Raw genomic sequence first — 24,111 nt, 5'->3', positions numbered from 1 at the left:
TCTGGCTCATAAACATGTATTTTCCCATTGCAAAGAAGTATGCACCACTGCCTCTAATTGCTTTCCATACAGCCCAGAAGCAGGTTGTTACGAGCAGCACCGGGTGCCTGCTGCTCTTTTCTGCTGCTGGGGCAAAGAACTAGGTCACCAGCAGTCTGTTGTGGCGCAAGGGGGAGAAGGATGCTATGCCAAGTGGTCCAGTCCTGGGACCACCCAACAAAGATTGGCTCCTCTCTTTTAACCAGCAGTCAAAACACTACCAGAATTAAAAAAGAAACTGAGAATCAATAACTGGCTGCCCATTCTTTTGTCTTAGATTTTAAAGCAGTGAGGCCTGTTCTCTGTTTTGCCAGCAGGAGTGGTTTAGTCATTATCTGGTTCAGAGCATTTCCACTCTTAAGATATTTTGTGTTAAATGATTCTGGGAGGGAGAGTAAAGGAAGTGGCTGTGCAAAATCCATTGATGGTTTCTTGGCATAGAGAACGTGAATGATTTCTTCTGTCTTTGCACCCTGCCTGCTTGAGCAGTGCAAAGGAAAGGACCTGGCCCCCACCTCAAACTGTTGTTTCTTTTGGCGTACTTAATTTTCAGGTTGAGGGGACAGAACACCTACGTCCTAATGGATGTGAGGCTCAACCTGGGATGGAGTTTATCCAAATGGGAAAAAGAATTTTTTGAAAGAATACTCAGCTCTAACAAGAGACTTATAATAGGTTGTCATCAAATAAGGTTGGAATATCCTGTGTTTTAAGTCACTTCTCAGTTTAAAAGTAGAGTTTGAGTTTGGCATTTTGGGAGGTGCTTTTCTTAAAGAAAAAATCTTACCTCACTTCTCTTACTCAACTATTAGACGTTCTGTCCAGTTGTGTCCATCTTGGCATTATCACCATTTTAAAATGGAACGTTGCTGAGCCTGCTCGTCTCTCCGGCATGAGGATCTGTATCAAACCTTCGTTGCATCTCAGCAGCAAAATGTGTCTGCGCAGGACCAGAGCAACTTCGCTTGCAGAACACACTCTTGTTCTGCATTCACAACGACCTTCAGGGTCACTGAGTGCATGGTTGCCTTCTTGGAAGACTGTTTATTTCACAGTGACCTTTGCGCCAGGTGACATGTCTAGGTAACTAGGTGACAGGATACTTTTAGTTCAAAAGTATAATTAACTCTGGATGTCAAGAGAGACAGAAGGAGTATCGTCTGTGGCTTTTGAGGGGATTTAAAGATGAATGCTTAAATGCATAGGCAATGTGACCAGCTTCCAGTGTTAGCATCCACACTATTGAACTCTTAGCTGTCTCAGAAGCAGATTGAAGAAGACGACTCTGTATCCTGAAACCCTTAAGTCCAGGGACAAAGATGCTGCCTGAGACTGCTCAAGCTGAGGAGAACTTTAACTTAATTAGTGGAAATTTGGAATGCAAATTACTAATGATCATGGAGATTTATTTTAATTGAAGACTTGTTATAGACTCTATATCTGGAACAAGGGCTCCAAAAACCTGTTTATGGAAGAATGTAACATCCCTTTAACAGGTGGGATGTAGGGCTTGTAGAGGGATAAAAACCTCCCCTGTAACAAAATAAGTTATTGTTCAGTAGATAAACAATTAACTGAAGTCTTTTTGGGAAACCCTAGTCAAGAATATTTCTGAATTCTTTATATTTTAATTACATTGTTCTGTTTGAGAAGTGTACATTCTTGGCATAATTTTAGCATACTTCAGGTGCTATTGGAATACGGAATCAAGGTTTTCTTTTGGTTTTGGGGTTGTTTGTTTTTGTTTGGGTGTTTTGTTGGGTTTGTTTTTTTTTTTTTTTTACATTTACCACTTGTCTTTCTCCTGTGAACTCTGAAAAGTGTAATATCATGCTTTGAAGGAGGTAGATGATGAGTTTGTTTCTAGGAAGCTTGCAGAACAAGTGCAAAGGATTATGGTTTAAAAATACACACTTTTTTTATTTGCAAACACTGTTTTGATCTCTTTTTTTTTTTTAAAGGCTAAATAGTAGTATACTAATCTTGAAACTTTTTTTACATCCTAAATTTTTATGTGTTAGACAAACAGGGAAATCAAAAATCTGAATCTAATTTGGATATACTTATTACTTAAACAAATAGTTTGCTATACAGTTGCTATATGGATTTATTTTCAGTTTCAGTTGTTTCTCAAAACAAAACACTCAACACATGATGGTTGGTTTCCTTCATTATGGATATGAACCTTTGTACTAGTTGCTCATCACTATTGATTATTTAAAAAAAAAAAGTTGATTTTTTTTTTTATATGCTATATATGGAAACAATGTCATGTATTTCCCAGTACAACTATTAATAGCCTCTCTACATATGCATAATAAATTATTTATTTTAATCTGCACTAACAGAAATGTACTGACAGGAATCACAAGTGCACTTTGAGTATAAATTTGCATGATTTTTTCCCCTTTTGTTTCCTACTCACATTGTCATTTCTAAATTGCTTGTTTGTTGTCTTTTTCACTGATAGACAAATTCTGCGGCAAGATGGTGATTCTGACTACTTTTAATATTTAAGAATCTTTGAGTTGCTAACTTTTTGTACTGAAAGTAGCAGCTATGGGTAGAAATGTTTTAATAAGAGGGGTTTAAAGATGATTTAGTAAACTTGTAAAATTATAGTTGAGGACTAGTAGATTGGATCTTGTTTATGGAAGGCAGTATCACTGGAATGTGCATAGATTGAAATAGTTTGACCAGCATTATCTGTTGACAGGTATGGCCCAGGCACAACCTTCGTGATCCTTATTTCCCCAAATTCTTTCGAAAACAAACAAGTCACAGTGGACTATTTCTAGAGATCGTGTGTTCTGGGACATTCTTACAGTTTATTAGCCCAATGCTGTGCTTCTTGAACTCCTTCCTGAATGTTTTCTTCTACTCTTTCCTCTGCTGCATTGTTAGTGTTTCCAACAGCAAATAGTGATGACAACTAATTTTACACCCAAAACTTTAGAATTTTTAAGCATCTCTTCAAATACCTTACAGTCCACCCAAATATTTCAGAAGTCTAGGCAATTTCTTCATTGTATTTAAGAAAAATTACTGGAATTTTCTTCTTTTGGGTAGTTACGTACAGATCAGGCCACACGTTTACTAAATACATCCTGAATTACGACTGGAACAGATTCTAAGTTCAGGAGAGCCCTTCTTTGATCTTCACTCACTTAGCTCTAGCTAAGACTTCTTGGGTAGGACCTAGTGTCTACTCATTTTACAGGGTCCATGTATAAGACACACAGGAAGTGTTATTACATATGTAATTAATTGTATTTGTACTTTATTAATGTAGGTTCTATAACATACCCTTTGTACTCTTACTTCTCGGTGATATGTAAACATATACTAGGTACAAGCATGACCTCATATGTACTGGTGGTCTGAAGACTTTTCATCTCCTGCTCCCCTACTACACCAACTCCTATTCATCACTGCAACTTTTTTTTTTTTTTTTCATTTCAGCCTAGCTTGCCTGCAAAAGAAAGTAAGATTTTTTATTTATTTATTTATTTTATTTTTTAAAGTGAAAGGCTTTACTTGAGGGATTTCTTAAAAAATCTAGCAAATTTATTTTCCGGTAACATCTTGATAAATCTTTATAAAGTTGCCAGTATTTCTTTAAACATTTGCAAACATCACTTAGGTTTTTTTAACTTTTTTTTTTACAGTCTTTAAAAGGAATCTATTCTAATGAATGTATAAAAATTCATCATAGATAGTAATTGTTAGAAGTTAGTCTTATTTCCTATATCCATTTGGTCTATTAAAACACACAATTAAATCTAGAAAATTACAAATGTGAGTCATTAGCTCTGAGGCATATAACTGCCAGGCAAGCAGTCATGACAAATCCAGAAGTATTTAAATCTCTTGGTGTTAAAAATAGGCATAGTAAAGATGTCACTGTATTTAAAATAAGCCTGTTGTAAAATGTAACTCCAGTTAACATGTAATGTCTTGTGAGATTGTTGCTTTAGGGCAACATGAGTGTAGACCCATGGTTAGTAAATGGTCTTACAAAGTGAGTGTTTAATATACAGAGGCCTAAAGCCTCCTCGTTTTAAGCGTGCGGCATGCGTTGTCAAGAAACAGTGCTTCCTGGTAGTTATATTACTGTTTTTCTTTCTAGGGGGATGCCAAAAGTCTTCTAGCCTCTGAGAATGTGAGCACTGGCCAAAAGTTGGACTTTTCAGATACAATGGTACAGCAGAAGCTGGATGAAATAAAGGACCAAATCAAGCGGGAAATAAGGAAGGAACTTAAAATCAAGGAGGGAGCAGAGAACCTCAGGAAGGTCACAACAGACAAAAAGAACTTGGCATATGTGGACAACATTTTGAAAAAATCAAATAAGAAGTTAGAAGACTTGCATCATAAGTTACAGGAGTTAAATGCACACATTGTTGTAACGGATCCAGAAGATGTTGCAGGTACCATACGTTATTATGAAATCAGTTTTTCCTCTTAGCGTAGATAAGCTATATCGCATTTCACTTGAAAAAATTGCTCTGGGAATGAGCAAATCCATAGCCGGTGACTTTGTTACTTATGTATGCCTATTTGTTTTGATTCACAAATAAGTGTCCCGTCCCTTTGAGTTTTACATTGTTTTCTGGGGAGTACTGTGTTTCACGGACTGTTTGATGATGCTCTAAAGACTAACTGAACTTATACCAGTTCTTCACTTTCAGTTATTGCTATATTAAAATATTTTTTCAATCACTATTATTTCCTAATAGCTTTTCACTGTATAAAAGCAAATTTCAGTGGCTCTTCCAGTGACTTTCTCTGCATTATGCTGTAGGCATCAGCGTTAATACACCTTTTTATTCTATGGGGAAAAAAAATTATAACATTTGTACTTAAAAGTTTTGGGTGGTTTTTTTTAAACTTAAATCTAACTTTTAAAAACTGTTTTTCTGTTATGCTGTTTATCTGATTAACTTATCAAACATCTATTACTGTGGCAACGATTTGTTAAGTCTTCAGGCTTTTCCACAATGAAGCTACCATTTTAAAGACAATTTGAAATTGTTTTCACAGAATCACAGAATGGTTGTAATTAAAGTTTTTAATTAGTATTTTCTGTGGCATGGCAGTGAGTCAATACTAATTTTGAATGTATTTTTTAAAAATACCAGGCTTGGTATTTTAAAATGGAATGTTGTGAAAGTAAACAGTCCTTTTTCAGCTTTGTGGAATGACTTGGGAGATATTGCCAGCCTCATGTTTTCACATTGCACAGACAATGGCAAAAAGTTAATAAATGTGCAGAAGCCATCGAAGGTGTTTGTGAAGTGAATGCCAAGCCTTAAGAAGCTTGGGCAGTAAAATAAAAGACTGCATCATCCTTGTGAAGAAAGGTTGGTTACAGTGAGAATTTAGGAAAATACTGGCAGGTGATGTCAGCAATTTGTACTATCTGGCCTTGTGACATGCTGCAAAAGTGCTCAAGTGTCCATGGTGGCCTGCACAGTATTCTCTGTATTCTCTGCGTTTTTTGCTTTTGATCTTCATGAGATACAAGGGGCGGAAGGGAGGGGACAGCTGGAACTAGTGAGGCAAAGTAGTTGCTGCAGCATGAAATGGAAATGAATACAATAATATATGCTTCATAGATAGCCATTGGGTTTTTAGTAGGCATGAAGCATTCTGTTCCATATCAGCTAAGGTTTATGAAAATCCACTTCAGTGTTGACAGTTCTGTGGCTTTTAAAGGGACGGGAAGATTGGAACAGAAAGAAAATTGTATACAAACTGTCTATAGACCAAATATGAAAATCTGTGTGGACATAAATTTGTGAAGTTCATCTAGTAGTAGAACTTGAAAAGTCGATGAGCACAGAATGCTCTTGTTGGAATGCCCCCTTCCAGTGTAGCATTTTAAAACTCTGTCACAATGGGTTAATAAGCAATATTGTCCTTGTGGGTGACTCAGGAAATGCAGTAGACCCCAAGAAAGCATTTACTAATTCTAAAGAGATGGTTTGGGTACAAAGATCTAAATAATGTTGTTCAGGTCCTTAGGACGCTTCTGAAAAGGCCAGTAGTGCCCATTGCTTTTGTGAGTAACTGTTAGCAGCTAGGCTCATCTTGCCTTGTGTTCAAATACCAGACACTTCATGAAAGGCTCAAGGGATAAAAGATCAAGGCTGATAAACTTATGTGCTTCAACCTGCTTTTGATGCATGCTAAACTTCTTAGTACTGTGGTTTTAACTTTGATTCCACTCAAAGTGTTATTGGTAGATAGCTTTTACAGTCTTACTTAATTATTGAAATATGCAAGAAAAAACTTACTAATTCTGCTGAGATCGTTATATTCTCTGTATAGTATCACATCAGGTATTCCTATATAAGACCCATTTTAATAGAATATATTGCATAACCTTCTGGAAAAAAAAGTAATCTTTAATTCTTTTAATATCTCTTTTTATATCAAAGATCTACAAGCACCCACCCTCCAAAATTGAAATGCCTGAGTTTTTAATACTGTTTGCCTTGTAATTTAATTGCCTGTCTCCTTCCTCATTCATGGTCACTAATGCATGGAGGGGGAGCACTATCAGTAAACATTCTGTCTTGAGACTAATGGGTGCAAGTCATCTAGGTGGTACTCTGATTTTAAATACTGAAGTCTTAGGTTTGACTTAAGGTATTAGTGAGCTTGGCCTTTGCAAAATAAGGTTGGTAATATAAAACTGTAAACATAAAACACACCAACTGTGTGTGTGTGGGGGTGTGTGTGTGTATATATATATACATATACACACACATAATGTTCAGCAAATACATAGACACATAGCCCTAAAGATCACTGCCATCTGACAGAAGATACCTCTGGAGAGGTTACAGGTATCTCAGTTTGGGAATTCTTGCTTTCGCTCAGGATCGACAGTGAATTTAATAACCATTTACTGATGAATATGGGAGCTTCCCGAATAAGTGCATTGTTTCCACAGGTTAGCTTTATTCTGAGGTACAGCTTTTCACTTTAGCTCGTGTTTAACCTTTTTCTGATGTCAATTAGTGACAAATGATTTAAAAGAGAGAAGGAAATATGTGGGAAATTTTTAGACTGCAGAGCATGAATGCTGAAAGTAAGGTAAAGAGGGTTCAAGAGCTGTGGGAGTCAAGGTCTGTGTTCTGTTTATGTACTTTAATATTTTTTCAGGGGTGGCCCTATGTTTTTCCCTGTCTTCAAGAGAACATTGTGTAGGTTTTTGCAGGTTCTACGTAGCAAAGTCAGGACTGAGATCCATTGAGAAGTAACACTGAGAGAATTATTGCCTACAAGATGATGATCCCTTTGACCTGTCAGGCCTGAACTCTAAAGATTTTTGGACTGTTGCTGTTGAGTGGTTGAAAGGTCATTGTGGTAACTTGGAAAAGTAATTTAATCTTTCCTTGTTCCTGTATCTGAAAAGTGGGTGTGAACATATATTTGTAAAGTGCTCCAGACTTAGAGCTGAAAAGTGCTGTGCAAGCTGTTGTGACTCTTACTATTGCTTATGGTATCAAGCAGTAACTTACATTACTTTTTTAACAAACCACTAATTTGTAGTGTAACTTCTTTGTAATCAGCACAGTGTAATCAATACATGTTAAAACCATTAAATGTAGTGTTAATGAATCTACTGTAGAAAAATGTGTTTTAATAACATTCAATTTCAAGCAAGTTAAGATGTTTTGATGGTAGTTTGCCTAGAGCTGAAAGCTTTCCATGTCCTAATGCCATAGGAAATTATTTTCACAACTATTTGAAGAATTGGTATTAAAACTTAACCAAAAAGTGCAGTTTACCAAAAAGCTGTATTACTAAATGTGAGGGTAGATTTGGCAGCGGATGTGTGATTCAGAAACAACTTTTAGCATAACATAGGTATACTTTACATTATGGGGTTGCTGATGAATCTACATTTGTTTTAGAAGTAGGACTTTGTACCCAGGTCTGCCCTTATCATGCAGTGTATTAGTCATACTAGGACGCGGAGTTTTAAAATTTGTAGGTCGGCACTTAAAAGTGAAGCAGAATGCAGCAATACAAAATGAGTAGGACAAGCCTAGTGACCATTACTGCTGAAAATCTGAGAGATTTATTTTAATGTGTAACATGTGGATGATTACTTCAGTCTTAGAGAAGAAGGAATTTTGTATCTTGAAAACATAGCACAGATTAAATTGATGTTCTTTTCATGTGTCTAAAAAGTAGCAGTAGAGATTGTGGTTTTTAATATGACTCAGTGAGGTGTAAGATTGAAAGAGCTTACCTACAGCAAGTCACTGATTTAATTAGGCATATAGTTGATACAGAGGATATATATAAATTGGGAAATTAATCTGTTCCATAGAGCTGAAGTAAAGGTGGATAGGGAGGTGAGATGATAGGAAAACCTTTGAGGGAACTGAGGAGACGGGATAAAACATGGAGAACATAAAATCAAAAAGACAAGTTCATGCCTCTTTCTCCATTCTCCTAACTTCTAAGCTATCCACTTTACATCAAATTTGGCTGTAGGGGTCACAAAGAAAATAAATTATTTTGTTTAAGAATATGACTAGCTGACAGGGGAGTGAGAGAGACTGTTTTGGGGATTTTTTTTGTCCCTACAAATGACTGGGTTAATCTGTCAGACACCAAAGAGCAATTACTGGAAACTGGTAGAGGTAGCAACCAAATTGGTAGAGGTAGTGACTTTTTTAGACAGCAGATTCCACCTACAAGGCTCATATCCATAGGAATTTCATGGTAACTTTTGGGAACCTTGATGTAGAATAACATTATTGAAGCAATTTGAAACAATCTCTTGTCACTTGTTTAGTAGTTAAAATTAGCCGTTACGGAATTGAAATTCAATTGAACTTCAAAAGTTTCCAGGAGATCAGTGCTGGATGCTCTCTGAGTGCAGAATATCCACTGCTGCCTTGGACTTACTGATGGCTTAGTTCAAGTGCTGATGCAACCATCTCACTCCCTGAGAAAAGCCTGATAATGCCTCTTTCTTCCCTCTTCCAGCAATGCCTAAACGTGCATCACAGGTATTTCTGTTGGGTATGACACTGATGAGGCTAACTGCAATTAAATATCCTCAAATAAGAGTAAAATTAACTCTTTACAAAAGGGCACTTGCTGGTAATTGAGTAGCTTAGCAGCATGCTGCAGTACCGTCTGGGAACCCTAATTCAGAAAGTTACATGGGATCCTAGATTTCACACTGAGCTTATTGAAGAAATAGCGTACCTAGCATCTGGGGAAAAGTCCCCAAAGGAATGAGCAGCAGTCTCAGAAGAGTGGAGTTGTGTCACTACTCTAATAAATAAAATTTAGACGGGAGCGCTGGTAAAAGGCAATTTAGAAGCAAGAAGTTTTTGCTGGTGAGCACTATGCAAAGACTCAAACTGAAAAAGTTTTCAGAAGAGCAAAGATCACAGTTAAGTTAAACATTTCAGACTGAAAACTGCCATTGTCCTGATGCAATCCAGACATTTAAAAAAAAAAATTCAGTTAAACCATCACTATTAAGTTATTTTGAGTATATTTTCATGAAAACAGGATATTGCAGGTGCTGGGAAAGCAGTACTGCAGCTCTTCCAGCAGCCTGGATGTGTGCTAACAAGCCACACAAAACTCATTAGTGTTAAGCAACAACATTCATAGTTGTTCAGCAAAAATAACATGCTAGTTACTTGAAATGAAGTCAAATTCACTTGAAATACATCTGTTACTTCACTTGATATTCACTGTCAAGAAGAAAATGCCTAGAGGCACTAATCCATACCCCAGCAAAGCTTTTGCTGTCCTATGCCAAGCTGGACTTGAATGCTTCCAAAATGGGAAGTCTTGTACTGTCCTTATTGACCAACAAATGTGGCAAACTGGAGAATCTCTTATTTTCCCCAGTCCCTACTTACCTACTTGAGTGGAAATACCAATTTGGTATGAGTACTGAACTCTTGTTTAACTTTAAGCATATACATAAATCCCATTGATTGCAATTATCTGGATGAATTTATTACTTATTTTTATTATGAAGATGACTAAATGTCTCCAGATGAGATTTGAGCCCCTCTGTATAGTGCTTTACACAAACAGATCAGAGATAACTAGCCATACCGAAGTGATTACAACCTCAGTAGACATTGCAAAGAGAGAGGGAAACAGCTAATACAGATGTAGCTTGTAGTGCTGCTGCTAAGATTGTCAACGCTTTCCATAACAGGACCAGTTTGTCTGGCTGATTTAAAACTTTAATCTGAATTCTTCTATAAGAAGCTGCCTCAGGCTGCTTACTGAATTGTAATGGGGTCGGGGGGGGGAGAAGGAGTCACTTGGAAGCCATTTCTGAAAAGCTGTTGGTAAACTTTTTTTTTTTCCCCCTTAAAAAAAAAATAATAATAAAAATCTTTATTAAGAAACCATATTGTTCCATGTTTGGGAGTTCAGTGAGCAGCTATTATGCCTGAAGGCAAAACATGATTTCTTCCTAGCAATTAGTCCATACTGCAGAAAAGTTTCCTTTGCTGCTGGTTACTAATAAAGCATATAGTAGAACCATTTAAACTAAATGGTAGAGGGTAGTTTAGGTCCACAAGTGCAGACCAACTCTTGAGATGACCCAGGTAAGTGATGTGGTTACACCTTCACAGTGCAGACACGCAAAGGGAGATAATAACAGCTGCCTGGGCAACCTGAACCGTGGTATCTCTAATTAGTCCTTGACTTGCAACTTGAGTGTTGTTTTAATGCAAAGGAAGACTGCTTGTGTGCGTCTTTAAAAGCTGTGAAAACAGACTTCAGGAGCCCCACAGTCTTCCCAGGGATCATCAGAGGGCTGGGATCTTTAAGTGGTAGAGGCTTGCATCATAAATCTCAAGTTGGTAAATATGCATTTATACGATTAATCTACTTTTCAAGGAGACTTGACACTGACTTTCAAGTTTCACATTTGTTCTAATTTTGAATAGATTATTAGGTGAGGATTAGTTGAATGTGAAGACATAAGTGAGAGGAAAGCATGTTGTTAATCTTTGTTTTATTAATAACAGATTTAAGGTAAAGCTGTTCAAGTGCAGTTTCACAGAGAAACCAAGCCAAAACATTGAGGAGAAGATGAACGACAAAACAGATGAGGAATAACACAGATTTTTATTTTTTTAAAAAAAAAACATCTGGTATTTTCTGTACTACCTTTAAGTAGAGAGGATGCAGTAAGAGGCTTGAAGTGAAGAGTGAATTAGCAGCAAAGGAACTTAAAACTTCTCCTTACATGAAATCGGTATGTAGCCTCAGCAAAGATTGCAATTTAGGAGGAAATTACACAGCAAACTTGAAAGTAAAATGTATTAAATCTCCAAAACTAGTTATCAGAAGCTTCTACAGAAGACATATGAAATGGCAGATAAGACATGTCCTCCCCATGACACCTCATAATTAATAATTTGTAAGTTACTAGTGCAATGCCTGTGTTTTCTAATAATTGAGGATTTTAGGAACTTGATCCATCATCCTAGTTTTAATTCAAGGAAAATTAATTAAAATTGGAAAAAAAGACTGCACTGGAGGTATCGGGTAAATACTATCTTCCAGGAGACCAACTAATGTCATTTGCCCATAGAGAAGGTGTTCTCTCAGTTGTTAGGGTAGAAGAAATCAACAACAAAAAACATTATTACAGTGGACATAATTTATCCTCTTGTACAAAAAGTTTGAAAGAGAAGCCATTGGGACTGTTAGGGAAGACAGCTAAAAGGACAGTCATGTTGGAAATAGTTAAGTGCTAGGAAATAGTCCAGTGGCCACTTTTCAGTTCGCTAACAGGTCATGTTGCAGAAGCTGAAATATGAACCAGTGATTAATAGACTTCTCTGGAGGAGGATAGAAAAGTTAAGGAGTTTGACTATATAGTGATTGATAAAACTAACTTGCATTCCATTAAATTAATCCAGCAAGATGGAGATCTAAACACAGTAATATTGTCAAACAAAAAAGCTTTATCCTTCCCACAGATCGCAGTTGCTCAATAACCTGTCTGCCTATATATCCAATTATCCCAGGATTCTGTTATGATTCCAGAGCAAAAATCGTTCAGCGTTATGACTAAGGAAAAGGCTCATTTTATCTATTCTTAATTTTGACATAAACCTTTGTCATAAATTTGACCTAGTGTGTGCAGTGTTCACACTAGAATCGATGAGGATCTACTTAATATCTGTGTTTAGACCATGCTCATTGGTATTGAATATTTTTGTCCAAGTTTGTTTGTTTTTTAAAACACTTAGCTTTCTTACATTCCTGATTTTAAATCTTAATGGAAAACTGCATCTTTAATTGACTCAAGACATTCCAGAAGAAATAAATCTCCTTTGAAACGAAAATAGACCTAGCTGCAAACCTGCCTATTTTACCACTCCCGGAAGTGATTCATGTGAATTAGGACATGTGTAGGAGTCACTAGGCTTTCGTGAGGCTTTTCATCTTAAGGCGCATTTGCAGTGCTGTTGCAAAGTAGCTCTGGACAGGAGGGTCAGTCTTAGTACTTAAGTATGATGTTCCAGCTTTGTTTAATCTATAACTTAATAGAATAGAGTTTAGGATGTTTTTGGAAGAAGGGGTTTGGTTTTTGGTTTTGTGGGGTTTGGGGTTTTTTTCTTCTTTTTTTTTTTTTTTTACCTGCACACATTACATCTTACCTTTAATTCACAGATTGTCCTAGGACTCCTGATACTCCAAATAGCGATCCTCGTTTTTCTACTAACAACAGATTGATGGCCTTAAAGAAGCAATTGGATATAGAACTGAAGGTAAAACAGGGAGCAGAAAATATGATACAGATGTACTCAAATGGCTCTTCAAAGGTAAGGCTTTGGAATGCTTAAAGAACGTGAAATGACTGTGGATTTTCATATTGCTGTGGTGTGAGTGTACAGTGTATAAACAGTATGCAATTTCAGTATTTTTAGTTTGGGGTACTTTTTTTTTTTTTTAAATACTTATGTCAAATCTGCTACGCATTACCATTTTTTTGTTGTGGTTTGATACCCACTCAAGTGATTGTTTTATCAATTTGTCCATATGCAGTTCAACCTAAATAACAAATCCGGCTTACTAAATTTAGTACATCTAGTAATCTTTGATCATGTGTGATTCACTTAGCAGCAGAGCTTGGTATGACACTGACTGGTATCTGATGCTTTTCCTAGCTCCACTAAAAAAAAAAAAAAAAATCCATTAGTTTAAAGTTTTGATGTGCATGATAATTACACCGAAGGCAGCGTTGCCAAGTATGCTTCTGAAATGGTCATCTAGTTGTAGTTGGCAGTAAAAAGGTTTGTACCAAATATTTGTTTTAATAAGATGTGTATAGTATTCTGATAGAGTTGTTATGATCTGCATTAGTACACATGCACATAAAATACACATAAAGATACTTTGTTTTACAGAAGTGTGGTATTCTAGAGGTAGCATCTGATAGCATCAAACTGAAATTAAAAATAAAGCCACACTTATTTCTAGATCTGAATTTTAAACACATGCTTGCTTGCGCTCACTCTCTCTTAATAGCACCAAAAGTTCTCCAAGGAGGCAGAGGGGAAGTGTTTGCTAACCCCTAAATGGGTTTGACATACTACATAGTCCTAACTATGTAATAAAATTCCTCATACTCTAAGAGTCCCTTAACTCAACTGAAAGACAAGCCAAACCTTTTAAATGAATCAAAAAAAGAAACACCCAACCCAAAAACCAACAATCCCCCCCCCCACATATTTTATGAGTATAAGGGAGTGATAGTTCTCAAATGAGAAAGAAGGGAGGGGGGATCCTCTGCTTACCTGCCCCTTCACCCTTCATTAGTTACTCATTACCTGTTCTTTCCATTTACTTTTACTAAATCATTAAGGAGGTGAATTTCTAAACTAAGGGGAAACACAAGCATAGATCTAACAAATAGTATGTAGTAGCTTGGTTAGATGTTTATGTGTCCAGACCATAGTAAATAAAATTGAAATGTTTTAAGTTCTTAACTGACTGAGCCAACACCTAGCTAAGGTCAGTGAACTTATTAAAAAGAAGTGTTTGACTTGAAGAGTAGACATCTGTGAATTGCGTTGCTACCCCTTATAATTGATACTAACCAGAAAGTGTTGGAAAGAAACTTCATGTTTGTGAGTGAATTTCTGCGAGGGACTGGTGGAGAGGCAGATTACTTTGTATCTGCCTACAGTATGACTTTCTTATACCTCAGAAAAAATTACAGTGAACGCTGCTCACTCCCAGAAAAATGAGTTTAGACTAGATGGACCGTAGGTACCATCAAGCTCATTCTGTCCCAGCAGCACTTCTGTTGAACCAGCTGGTACTTTGGTAGCCTGATCCGAAAGTGACCTGTAACCTACTAGCCTGGGGCAGATGGAAGAAATATCTGGAGCGCACCTTATGACTAAGGGCCTGGGAATGCTGTCCATGCACCACAGTCCCTCAGCTCCTGGAAACCCTGGAGTCTACATCCTCTGGGGCCAAGTACTTAACATCAGGTACACTTAAAAATAGTAATCAGCTGACCCAAATGGATCAAGAGACATACATGAATTATGTTCCTAATAAACCCTCAGTAAGTAACCTTATAATAGCCTGAAAAAACTTAACTAAACACTCAGGCTATAATATTAGACATTGTTAGCAGGCTTTGATCAGACTAGGTAGAAAGGATAAATTCTGGCTTGCTTTTTGATTGAGGCATGTAATTGAAATTGATGATTGAATCTTGTGTTTGCAATTGGTAAATGCTTAAATCAGCCTACTAGATTGGGTGTATATAGTAAGTGGGCTGGGGAGAGCAAGCTGGAAAACACAAAAGCATTGCCAGCTGCTTCAACAAACAGGATGGAGATGGTGCGTATTCATTCTCATGTTCTTAATACTCAGTAGTGAGTTAATTTGGCAGGTTTAAACTGTAGGCTTGAGCATGGTGATTACGTTTTAAAAAGCAGAGCTTAAAACAACTCAAGCATCTGGATGAGGTGGGCAAAAGAGGCAGAAAATTCCCAGTTTGAATCCAACCCTGGTAATCCAGTAGTTCTTTAAAAAGTACTCGCAGGACCCTCTTTAAAACATATTCAACTCTTTTGTGACCTTTATTCAAGTGTACTGTATGATCTGATTTCAAATTTGTTGTATTATTTTCAGACCTAAATTTAATGGAGGGAGATCATCATTTGTTTCTTAAAAATGAAAAAGCAGTGTGTTAGTAGTAATAAACCCATCATCTCATGGGAAGGTTTTCCCTTTGTACTTACTCTACTTCTTCAGTAACATTCAGCTCAACCTATTTGGACTTAAGTGTTTCTGAGATATTGATCACCTTTCCTTGGACTTGTGTGCATTCTCTGAGATCCCACAGCAGCTTTGCAGATCAGTTTTACAGACACTGTCAGTTCTTCTATACTCTGGAGATGCCTTGAAATACTTTGTATTCAGCCTCCAACACTAAAAGAGCTGCTGAGTATAACACATCCATTTTGATTCTGAAGATGGGATTTCTGTCTCTTGAAAGCATAAGGATATCTCTATAATCCTGAATTACCTCCATTCTACACGTTGAAGGGCTGATGTTGCCCCTGAGCAAGCAAATCCATTGCAGTAAGAGGGTATGACGGACAATCAAGAGCAGCAAGATCAAAAATAAGATAAAAGTGAAGATACAGACAAAGAAACACTTACAGCGTATTTATACATCAGAATGATGCATGGATAAGGTTTAATACAGGATTCTAGAGTTGCTTGTAATCTGTTACTTAGATCCTATACTCTGCTGTAGGCAGTGATTATTTCAAAAGTTGACATTTGTATTTGAGAAGGCATTTATTTAGGAAATTCAGTGTACTCATTAAATAATTGGATAGCTAACATGGAATCTTAAAATATGAAAACTAGTGGTATCTCTCTGAAATGTTGATTAATACTAAAATGTAAAACCAAGAGTTCTGAGGCTATGGTATACAGAGGGGGCACAATTTCTCCCCATGCAGCCAAAGCCTTTTTACGTGTATATCTTGGTGTATCTACCCTGCAGAACACAGGGCAGCGTTAAAATATCTGAGTGAGTAATACATTAGGCGCAAGGTCACAGAGGAGCTCTATGAAGGTAAATTTCTCTCTTCTCAGCATACTGATTTTTCTCACAGTATACTTCATGGTGCCAGTATTTCTACCTCTGGGTATCTGTGCTACACTGCAGTTCTTTGTCTTGGTTGTGGTAAGGGGAAGAATTGAATTTCTTTAACTTCTTAAATAATTGATAACTTCATTATAAAATTAAAAATATAAGTATAAACCATGTCCATGGGAAAGTAACTTATTAATGAGGTTATAGAGTGACTACAAAATGAGTTAACCAAAATACCCTTTGGGCTATAACAAGTGTGATACTCATCTACACTGACTACTATTAATTACTGTGATTGATTGGTACTGCACAGACAGGACAAATAGACTGCCTTAAATTTTCTTATACCCCTTTTTTTATTCTTACTGCAAGTCAGATCACCTTTAAGTTATCTGGTAATTCCCAGAACATATATTGAGTGCCATGCAGCAGCCATAGAAGCACATGCACAGTTCCACATCCAAGAACCATTTGATAATCCTTTGTAAGTCAGATCTCCAGTAGCTGGAGGACAAAAAATGGTATACCCGAAAAACATGTGGATGGCTGTTTGTGCTCTTGACCATGAAATGGTATTATCAGTTAGTTTGAAAGTTCATCTTCAGAAATGTTCTCTTCTAAACTGCTCCTTGTGTTACTGCTTTTGAAAACAAAAATTGGTTAGCTTAGTTTATTTAGATGAAAAGTACTGTACTTTAAGTTGCTGATGAAATAGCTAATGAAGTAACCCTCGTATATTATGTATTTATTAATGCAAAAAAATCTTCAGCTTTGATTTGTTCAGAAGAACATACTGCAGACTTATTTATAATGTGCTGTGTAAGCTAACTTCATATTTCTAATTTCAAGATTGAAAATCAGCTCAAGTGAATTAGTACAATGATTTTCATACGGATTTAGTCTAGCAAATTTGTCTATTAGAGTTCTCATCATACTCACAGTAAATTTGAGTCATTCTACATGGGGTGGAGGTATTTTGCGCTTAATATCTTGTCCTTTCTTTAGTATCAGCTTACAAAACATTAATCTGCACGTGTAATGTTGCTAGATCATGCCTCCTTTACTCAGCTTTAAACAGATACAGTTTCCATGGGAGTGGCTTGTAGTCTTTAATCAACCAGAATATGCCTCTGTCCTAACTTAATTTCCAATAATATCCTAATGTGGTTAGTTGAATTGGTCTGCTATACTGAATGAACTACATAGATTTAGTTCTTGTTGCTAAAGCATGTGGGTTTTGAAGCTTTCAATGTGTTTTGTTCCATGAAGAGTTTACAATTTTAACTTGTTTGTTTCAATAGGATCGAAAACTTCTTGCCACAGCTCAGCAGATGCTCCAGGACAGCAAGACAAAAATAGAAGTTATAAGGATGCAGATTCTTCAGGCAGTCCAGACCAATGAGTTGGCTTTTGATAATGGTGATGGAGTAGAAAGGAAATATGAATCATTAATGTCAGAATGCCATGTAGATATGTACCCATATGCACACGGAGTTATCATAAATTTCTAGTAGGAATGTTAGACAAAGCTTGCATGAACCAAAAATAATCGGAGACTAGGCATACCATTGTGTGTGTTAGGATGCCAAATACATGTGACTTGAAGCAAAATACCTTAAGCTTAATGAAGAGAAATACAATCTCTCTTCATCATCCTTTTTATACCTTATGCAGTCCATTTTTGCTTTGTGGTCTTCGTTCTCCCTTCATGCATGCTTTCTTGTGTCTTAACAATAACTAGTAATTTTCTTTAAAGCCTATAATCTTTTCACTGTCCTAAAAAAAAAAAAAAATCTGATGCAGGTACAAAGCCTGCTTGTCGTACTTAAATAGATTGACCTTACTATTACTAATGGGAGCACAGACGGAGGCGAGTTTTTGCTGTCTTTATGGGTATTTAGGCTAGATTGTGTAGTAAACAACTACTTTAAAAATAAACAAAAAAATCAGTGTTTTTAAAACGATCTGATTTGAAATACTCATGCTGCGTTTCAGAAGTAGTCTTAAACTTGCATTTCTTCAGAACTCTTTAAATAAATTTAAAAAAAAATTTCCCCTGAGCTGTGATAGCATGAGTGCACTATAAAATTGTGAGCATATCGGTACATCTCTAAGTCTTGAACTTTATTCGTATGCATTTCTGAGTATTGAAGTTGTATGACGATGCTCATAATCAGGGCCCTAGATAATGAAAAACGTGTGTGTGTGTGTGTGTGTGTGTGTTTTGGGGTTTGGGGGGGGGGTTGGTTTTCTTTGTTTTTACACTTAGGACACTTCTGGCTTTTTTTAACACCCCGTCTTAGCACATGGATTATATAAATCATTTGTTCAAAAGAAAAAAAAAAAAAGGCATTCAAGCTAGAAAGGACTTTCAAATGCCTTTTTGTGTTCCTACTACTCTTAGAGCTTTAATCAGAAAGGAATATATCCAGGAAACTTTCTAATTCTGTTTAGGAAATCTAAGCACTGTAAGAAGTGGACATTAGAATGGTTAACCCAAACTATTTGGGGAAGGCTGTGTATGGGACCTCTTACATTCTCTGTGCTGGCAGAAGCCAGATTCCCTGGGATTTTGTGTGAAGCAGGAGAATTATCAGAAACCGATCAGGGGTCTACTTAGCTACAGAGTAGTTTGAAAGATAAATTCAGAAATGTGGAAGTCTCAAAACCTCCTTGCCAGCTGAATGATGTTTGATTTGGGAGATTTGGGAGATTTGGCTTTTGTCCCTTAACTCCCCTGAAGATACATTCTTTTTCTTGCATCCTCTAGCAATTATAGCTCTTCAAGGAGTAGGACCTGTTTATTGGATTGAAGCCCTGATCAATTATTTCTTCCTTCAAATGCAGATGCTTAAAATTTCACTGTTGCTTTTATGACATACTTCAAGCTTTTCTTTGGACTATCAAATCTGCATCTCTCACTCTTTCTTTTTTTTCTTTTCTTTTTTTTCTCCCCTCCCCTCTGTTTATATGAGGGAGGGGTTAATATTAAAGAAATTAAACATGGGCGTGGTCTTCAATGAAAATTGTTTGTTTATGTCTCTTTGCAGCAAAACCTGTGATAAGCCCTCTTGAACTCCGAATGGAAGAATTACGGCATCATTTTAGGATAGAGTATGCTGTAGCAGAAGGTGCAAAAAACGTGATGAAATTACTTGGATCTGGGAAAGTTACCGACAGAAAGGCACTTTCAGAAGTAACTTACGTCATTACGATTTCTGATACTTTATTTTGCATGTTCTTTCAAGAAAAAAAAAATCGAAATATTTCAAATTTTTTTTTTTTAAATTTTATTTTAAAAAGGCACAAGCAAGATTTAATGAATCAAGCCAGAAGTTGGACCTCTTGAAGTATTCACTGGAACAGAGATTGAATGAACTTCCTAAAAACCATCCCAAAAGCAGTATTATTATAGAGGAGCTTTCATTGGTCTCTTCACCCACATTAAGTCCTCGTCAAAGTGTAATATCTACTCAAAACCAGTATAGTACACTGTCCAAACCCGCAGCTTTAACAGGTATGATTTATGGAGCTTTTTTTTTTAATTTATTTTATTAAATAGTTTAAAACAAGTCTTTAATGCCAACTTTATTTCTTTCTGGACATATTTCATTGTTGTTCTTTTCCTAGACAAAGGCATTTAGAATTTCCAAGTGTCTATGCGCCAAAAAAATGTAGATAAGTTTCTTTGATTTATTTGTTGACCTTTTTATAATCCTATTGAAAAAGTGAAGTTCTGGCCTTAAGTTAGGTCACTATGGAACAATATTACTAGCGTTTACCTAACAGCTTTCATTTTTAGATTATCAAGCACTTGAAAAGGTGGGTAAGTATCATTATCCCCATTTTACAGATGGGGAAACTGAGGTGCAGAAGGGTTAAGTGACTTGCCCTGGTCATACAACAAGTCAGTGGCAGAGCTGGAGATAGGCATCCAGCTTTTCTCCCAGTCCCTATTTTACCCACTGGACCACACTGGCTTCCTAGAAGGTGAGATTTATGCTACCAAAACATGCGTTATATTTCTAAACCGAAGAGGGAGATCCTAACAAACGTGCATGGAACTATTGAAGCCTCTGTTTATTGGTGTGAATTGTTTTCCTTGCAATTAAACATGGAGAATTTGGGTCTTTTAGAGACTTAGCCTACTGTGAGGGAACAGTACATTTATATATAAATATAAGACTTAGGAGCTTCTCATAGTTTGGATTCACCTGGAATTGTTGTCCTTCATTGGAAGTAAACTGTTCCAAGAGATGAACCATACTTTAACAAAGCTCTTAAACATTTGCCTCCCAGTGTTCTTAAAGAAAAGCAATTACTTTTAACTACTTGGGGGTATGTTGCTTTACTAAATTTATTTAGTAAGTGGTCGTATAATAATTACTGTTACAGATAGGTTTGTTTTTTTGTTTTGTTTCCTAAAACATTTTACATGTAACTATTAAACCAACTACTAACAGAGTAAGTTTATTACAAAAACAATCTGTAATTCAAATGTTACTCTAGTTATACATGTATAACTGAAACCAGAATTTAGTTTTGAAGTACTGTGGGGTTCCATTTTAAAACAAAAAGAGGAACTCTTCTGCTGAGCTGCAATAATAATAAAATGGAGTGAGTCTACTTGTCTTCCATTTTGGTTCAGTAAGACACGTAGCAAAGGGTAAAAAGCATGAGGACCTCAGCCGAGAGCCCTTGTAAAGTTGCAGAGTGGTGAGGGGAACTTTTTTCATCATATGGAATCTCAAATGATCAGTGACCATGGGCAGGAAGTATCGTGCCTTGGTTTTGAAACAGGGTTGGTTTTGTTTGGTTTTTTTTTTTTTAAATTCTTTTCCTGTAATACATAATCATGGGTCAGATACATTATAGTGATAAATAATTCCTCTTTAAATGTTATTTACTGATACATATGAACAGTTTCTAATAGGAATTATCAAAACAGAGCTACATGCTTGTGAAGTTATTAATAGTTTCACTTTCATATTGGCTACACAAAGAGCTTTTGTATTGAACTGGATTTAAATGAACGGTGTCTTTGTGTTTTGCTTCTAACACTTTGTGAAAAATAGATCAGTGCTACTGTCATACTTCTTAAAGTGCATCAACAGAACTTTCTGATATGCATCCAGTCCTTATACAAGATTATAGCCTTTCTGCTTATTAATCCATTCCCCCCCCCCCCCAAATAGAGTTTGGGAATGAAGTATTCTTTTACCTTTTAACCTGTTTTGGGAGCCAATAGCATCTCTTTGTCTTCATAGCCTAATGCTTAGCTGTCACGGCTGTTAGTTCCCTACAGGATGGGATTTCTTCTTGGTGTCTGTTCTGTGAGCTATAATGTTGCCAGACCGTTTTTAGGTCAAGTCTGACTAGTTTCTGTTACAAAAGAGTACTTTTAAGTTTCACAGTTAAGTACATTTGCTGTCAAAAGAACACTGCATTTAGGAGCTGCGTTTCTAGCTGACAGTATGATTATGAACTGGCTAATTTCACCACTTCCAATAGTTAATTTCGTTAGTGTCAGCGGTGTCACAGTTTTACAGATGCGATCTTGTACAGGATGAGGTAAGCCTACCGTTCTTGTAACCATCTGTGGTATTCAGATGTTTCTGTGCTGCTGGAGGAAACTCTCTTAAGTTAGAACAGCATCCTCTTATACCTCATTTGGTTAAAGATACAGAAGATTTTGAAGAGTAGCTTCTTGTCTCAGCTTTTATAATTCCAAATTCAGTGAAGTTGGAACAATTCAATGATTTTAAATTATGTACTAACTCAAATTTGACTTTAGGATACAGCAGGCAAATGTGATTTCTGAATGTATCTTAAACACATTTGTAGTCTCAATAGTCAGTGTGTTCATTTTAATTATCGAAGCAATGTATCCAATATTAATTGGTTATATAAAACTCATGAAAAATTGTTATTGTCCCATCTGTAAGATCTATCATTTTAATAGGAAACTTAAGATTTGTCATCTTAAAAAATGACATTGCTTACAACTTGAACCCAAGTCAGTTAGGTTCTCAAGTGAAGAAAAGATACTTCTGAGACATGGAACAAAAACCGATTTTGTGTTATTTCGGTGAACTGTTGCTCCTTCTAGAAGGTTGCGTCCCACATATTTGACTTCTAATGCTTATTTTCAGTATACTTATCTGTCTTAGATCTGTCTTTTGATTTCATCTGATATTTCTGTTATATCCTGCCAGGGTTAGAATGCGAGCTATTGCCATAAATCGATCATCAGTCATTCACTTTGTTTACTTAAGAGCAGAAATCTTTGATAAATCATTGTCTGTCTTGTTCTAGGTACTCTGGAAGTTAGGCTAATGGGCTGCCAAGATATTTTGGAAAACGTCCCTGGTCGATCAAAAGCCACATCGATTACGCTACCTGGTTGGAGTCCAAATGAAGCCAGATCATCTTTCATGAGCAGAACCAGTAAAAGTAAAAGTGGGAGTAGTAGAAACCTTCTGAAAACTGATGACTTGTCCAGTTCAGTATACTCTTACTTCTCTTATTTTTATGCATATCTTTTATTTACATTTTAATGTATGCCATGTTCTGTAATTTAAAATACTAAATTGATTTGAAGCTTTAAAATTATCTGTTTCTTCATCTGTCAAGTTTTTAAAAAAAAAAACACAAACAAAACACAACCATACTATTATGCCCATTGCATTGTGCATCACTGGGTTTTTTTCTTGAGTTTTATTTCTTCCTTTCTTTTCCTTTTTTGTTGTATTTCTTTTCATTACTATTATCCTTATAATATTTCATTATTATTGTTATTGTTAGTATTATATTTTACGTTAGTTATTGAACTGTTCTTATCTCAAAAAACCAAACAAACAAACAAAAACTCAAGGGGAAAAAAAAAAAACAGTGATGCACAATGCAGTTGTTCACCACCTGCTGACTGATGCCCGAGCAGCGACCCACACCTCCCGGCCAACTGCCCCCCATTTATATACTGGGCATGACGTTCCATGGTATGGAATACCCCTTGGGCTAGTTCGGGTCAGCTGCCCCAGCTCTGCTCCCTCCCAGCTTCTTGCACACCTGCTTGCTGGCAGAGCATGGGAAACTGAAAAGTCCTTAACTTAGGATAAGCGCTACTTAGCAACAACTGAAACATCAGTGTGTTATCAACATTATTCTCACGCTAAATCCAAAACACAGCACTGTACCAGCTACTAAGAAGAAAATTAACTCTATCCCAGCCGAAACCAGGACAGAACCAATTAAATATGAGATTACATTTTTGAGGGAAACTTACTGAAGATGTTTTTGTTTGTGGAAAATCCTCTTAAAGATTTAAGCTGAGTTTGTGTACTTTACTTACAGATGAAGTCTGTGCTGTACTGAAGCTGGATAACACTGTGGTTGGTCAAACTAGCTGGAAACCTATTTCCAATCAGTCATGGGACCAGAAATTTACACTGGAACTAGACAGGGTAAAAATGTGGTCTTACTTCATTGACAGCTATAGTCGATTCTTTAGATTAATTTCATGTTGCTTTTTTTTTTTCCCTCCTGTTGTTGTGATGATGTTCAAATTTCATATGTGCAAGTATTCCCATCCTTAACAGAATGAGCTCCCTGGGGTTAAGCTGTTATGCTGGGCTGACATTCTAGAAATTTTACCTTTTCTGGCCTACAAACTGACATAATATTTTTATCCAAGAGCTAACATTTAGCATTTTTTTAGTCTGTGATAAATGGTGCCTAAATTTTTATTAGGATCATCAACTTCTCGTTATTTATCAGTAAATTCTAATATCAGATACCGTTTGGACATTTTGGTAAAGCTATGTCATAGAATTTTTACAGTGCTTCTGTAAAAGTGTTCTCATGTCAAGCTGATCAATTCTTCAGGAATAATAAATAAATTCAGTAATAGT

The 24,111-nt window shown here is 36.4% G+C and overlaps 1 protein-coding gene across 2 annotated transcripts in view; it reads left to right on the top strand.

The window, feature by feature from the left end:
* Window positions 1–24,111, top strand: part of PKN2 (protein kinase N2) — a 56,779-nt gene that overhangs the window by 20,522 nt on the left and 12,146 nt on the right. The window contains exons 2-8 of one of the 2 annotated variants that reach the window (XM_050900993.1): window positions 4,169–4,469; window positions 12,742–12,893; window positions 17,503–17,620; window positions 19,252–19,397; window positions 19,505–19,718; window positions 22,517–22,654; window positions 23,555–23,664. In XM_050900993.1, coding sequence (XP_050756950.1) covers window positions 4,169–4,469; window positions 12,742–12,893; window positions 17,503–17,620; window positions 19,252–19,397; window positions 19,505–19,718; window positions 22,517–22,654; window positions 23,555–23,664 — 1,179 coding nt within the window. Of the gene's footprint in view, window positions 1–4,168; window positions 4,470–12,741; window positions 12,894–17,502; window positions 17,621–19,251; window positions 19,398–19,504; window positions 19,719–22,516; window positions 22,703–23,554; window positions 23,665–24,111 lie in introns of both variants that reach the window. The other variant, XM_050900992.1, reaches the window with a different exon arrangement.

This window comes from Gymnogyps californianus, chromosome 8 (genome assembly GCF_018139145.2).
Source record: "Gymnogyps californianus isolate 813 chromosome 8, ASM1813914v2, whole genome shotgun sequence".
In the NCBI taxonomy this organism is placed as follows: domain Eukaryota; kingdom Metazoa; phylum Chordata; class Aves; order Accipitriformes; family Cathartidae; genus Gymnogyps; species Gymnogyps californianus.
This window is presented reverse-complemented; position numbering and strand designations above follow the sequence as displayed.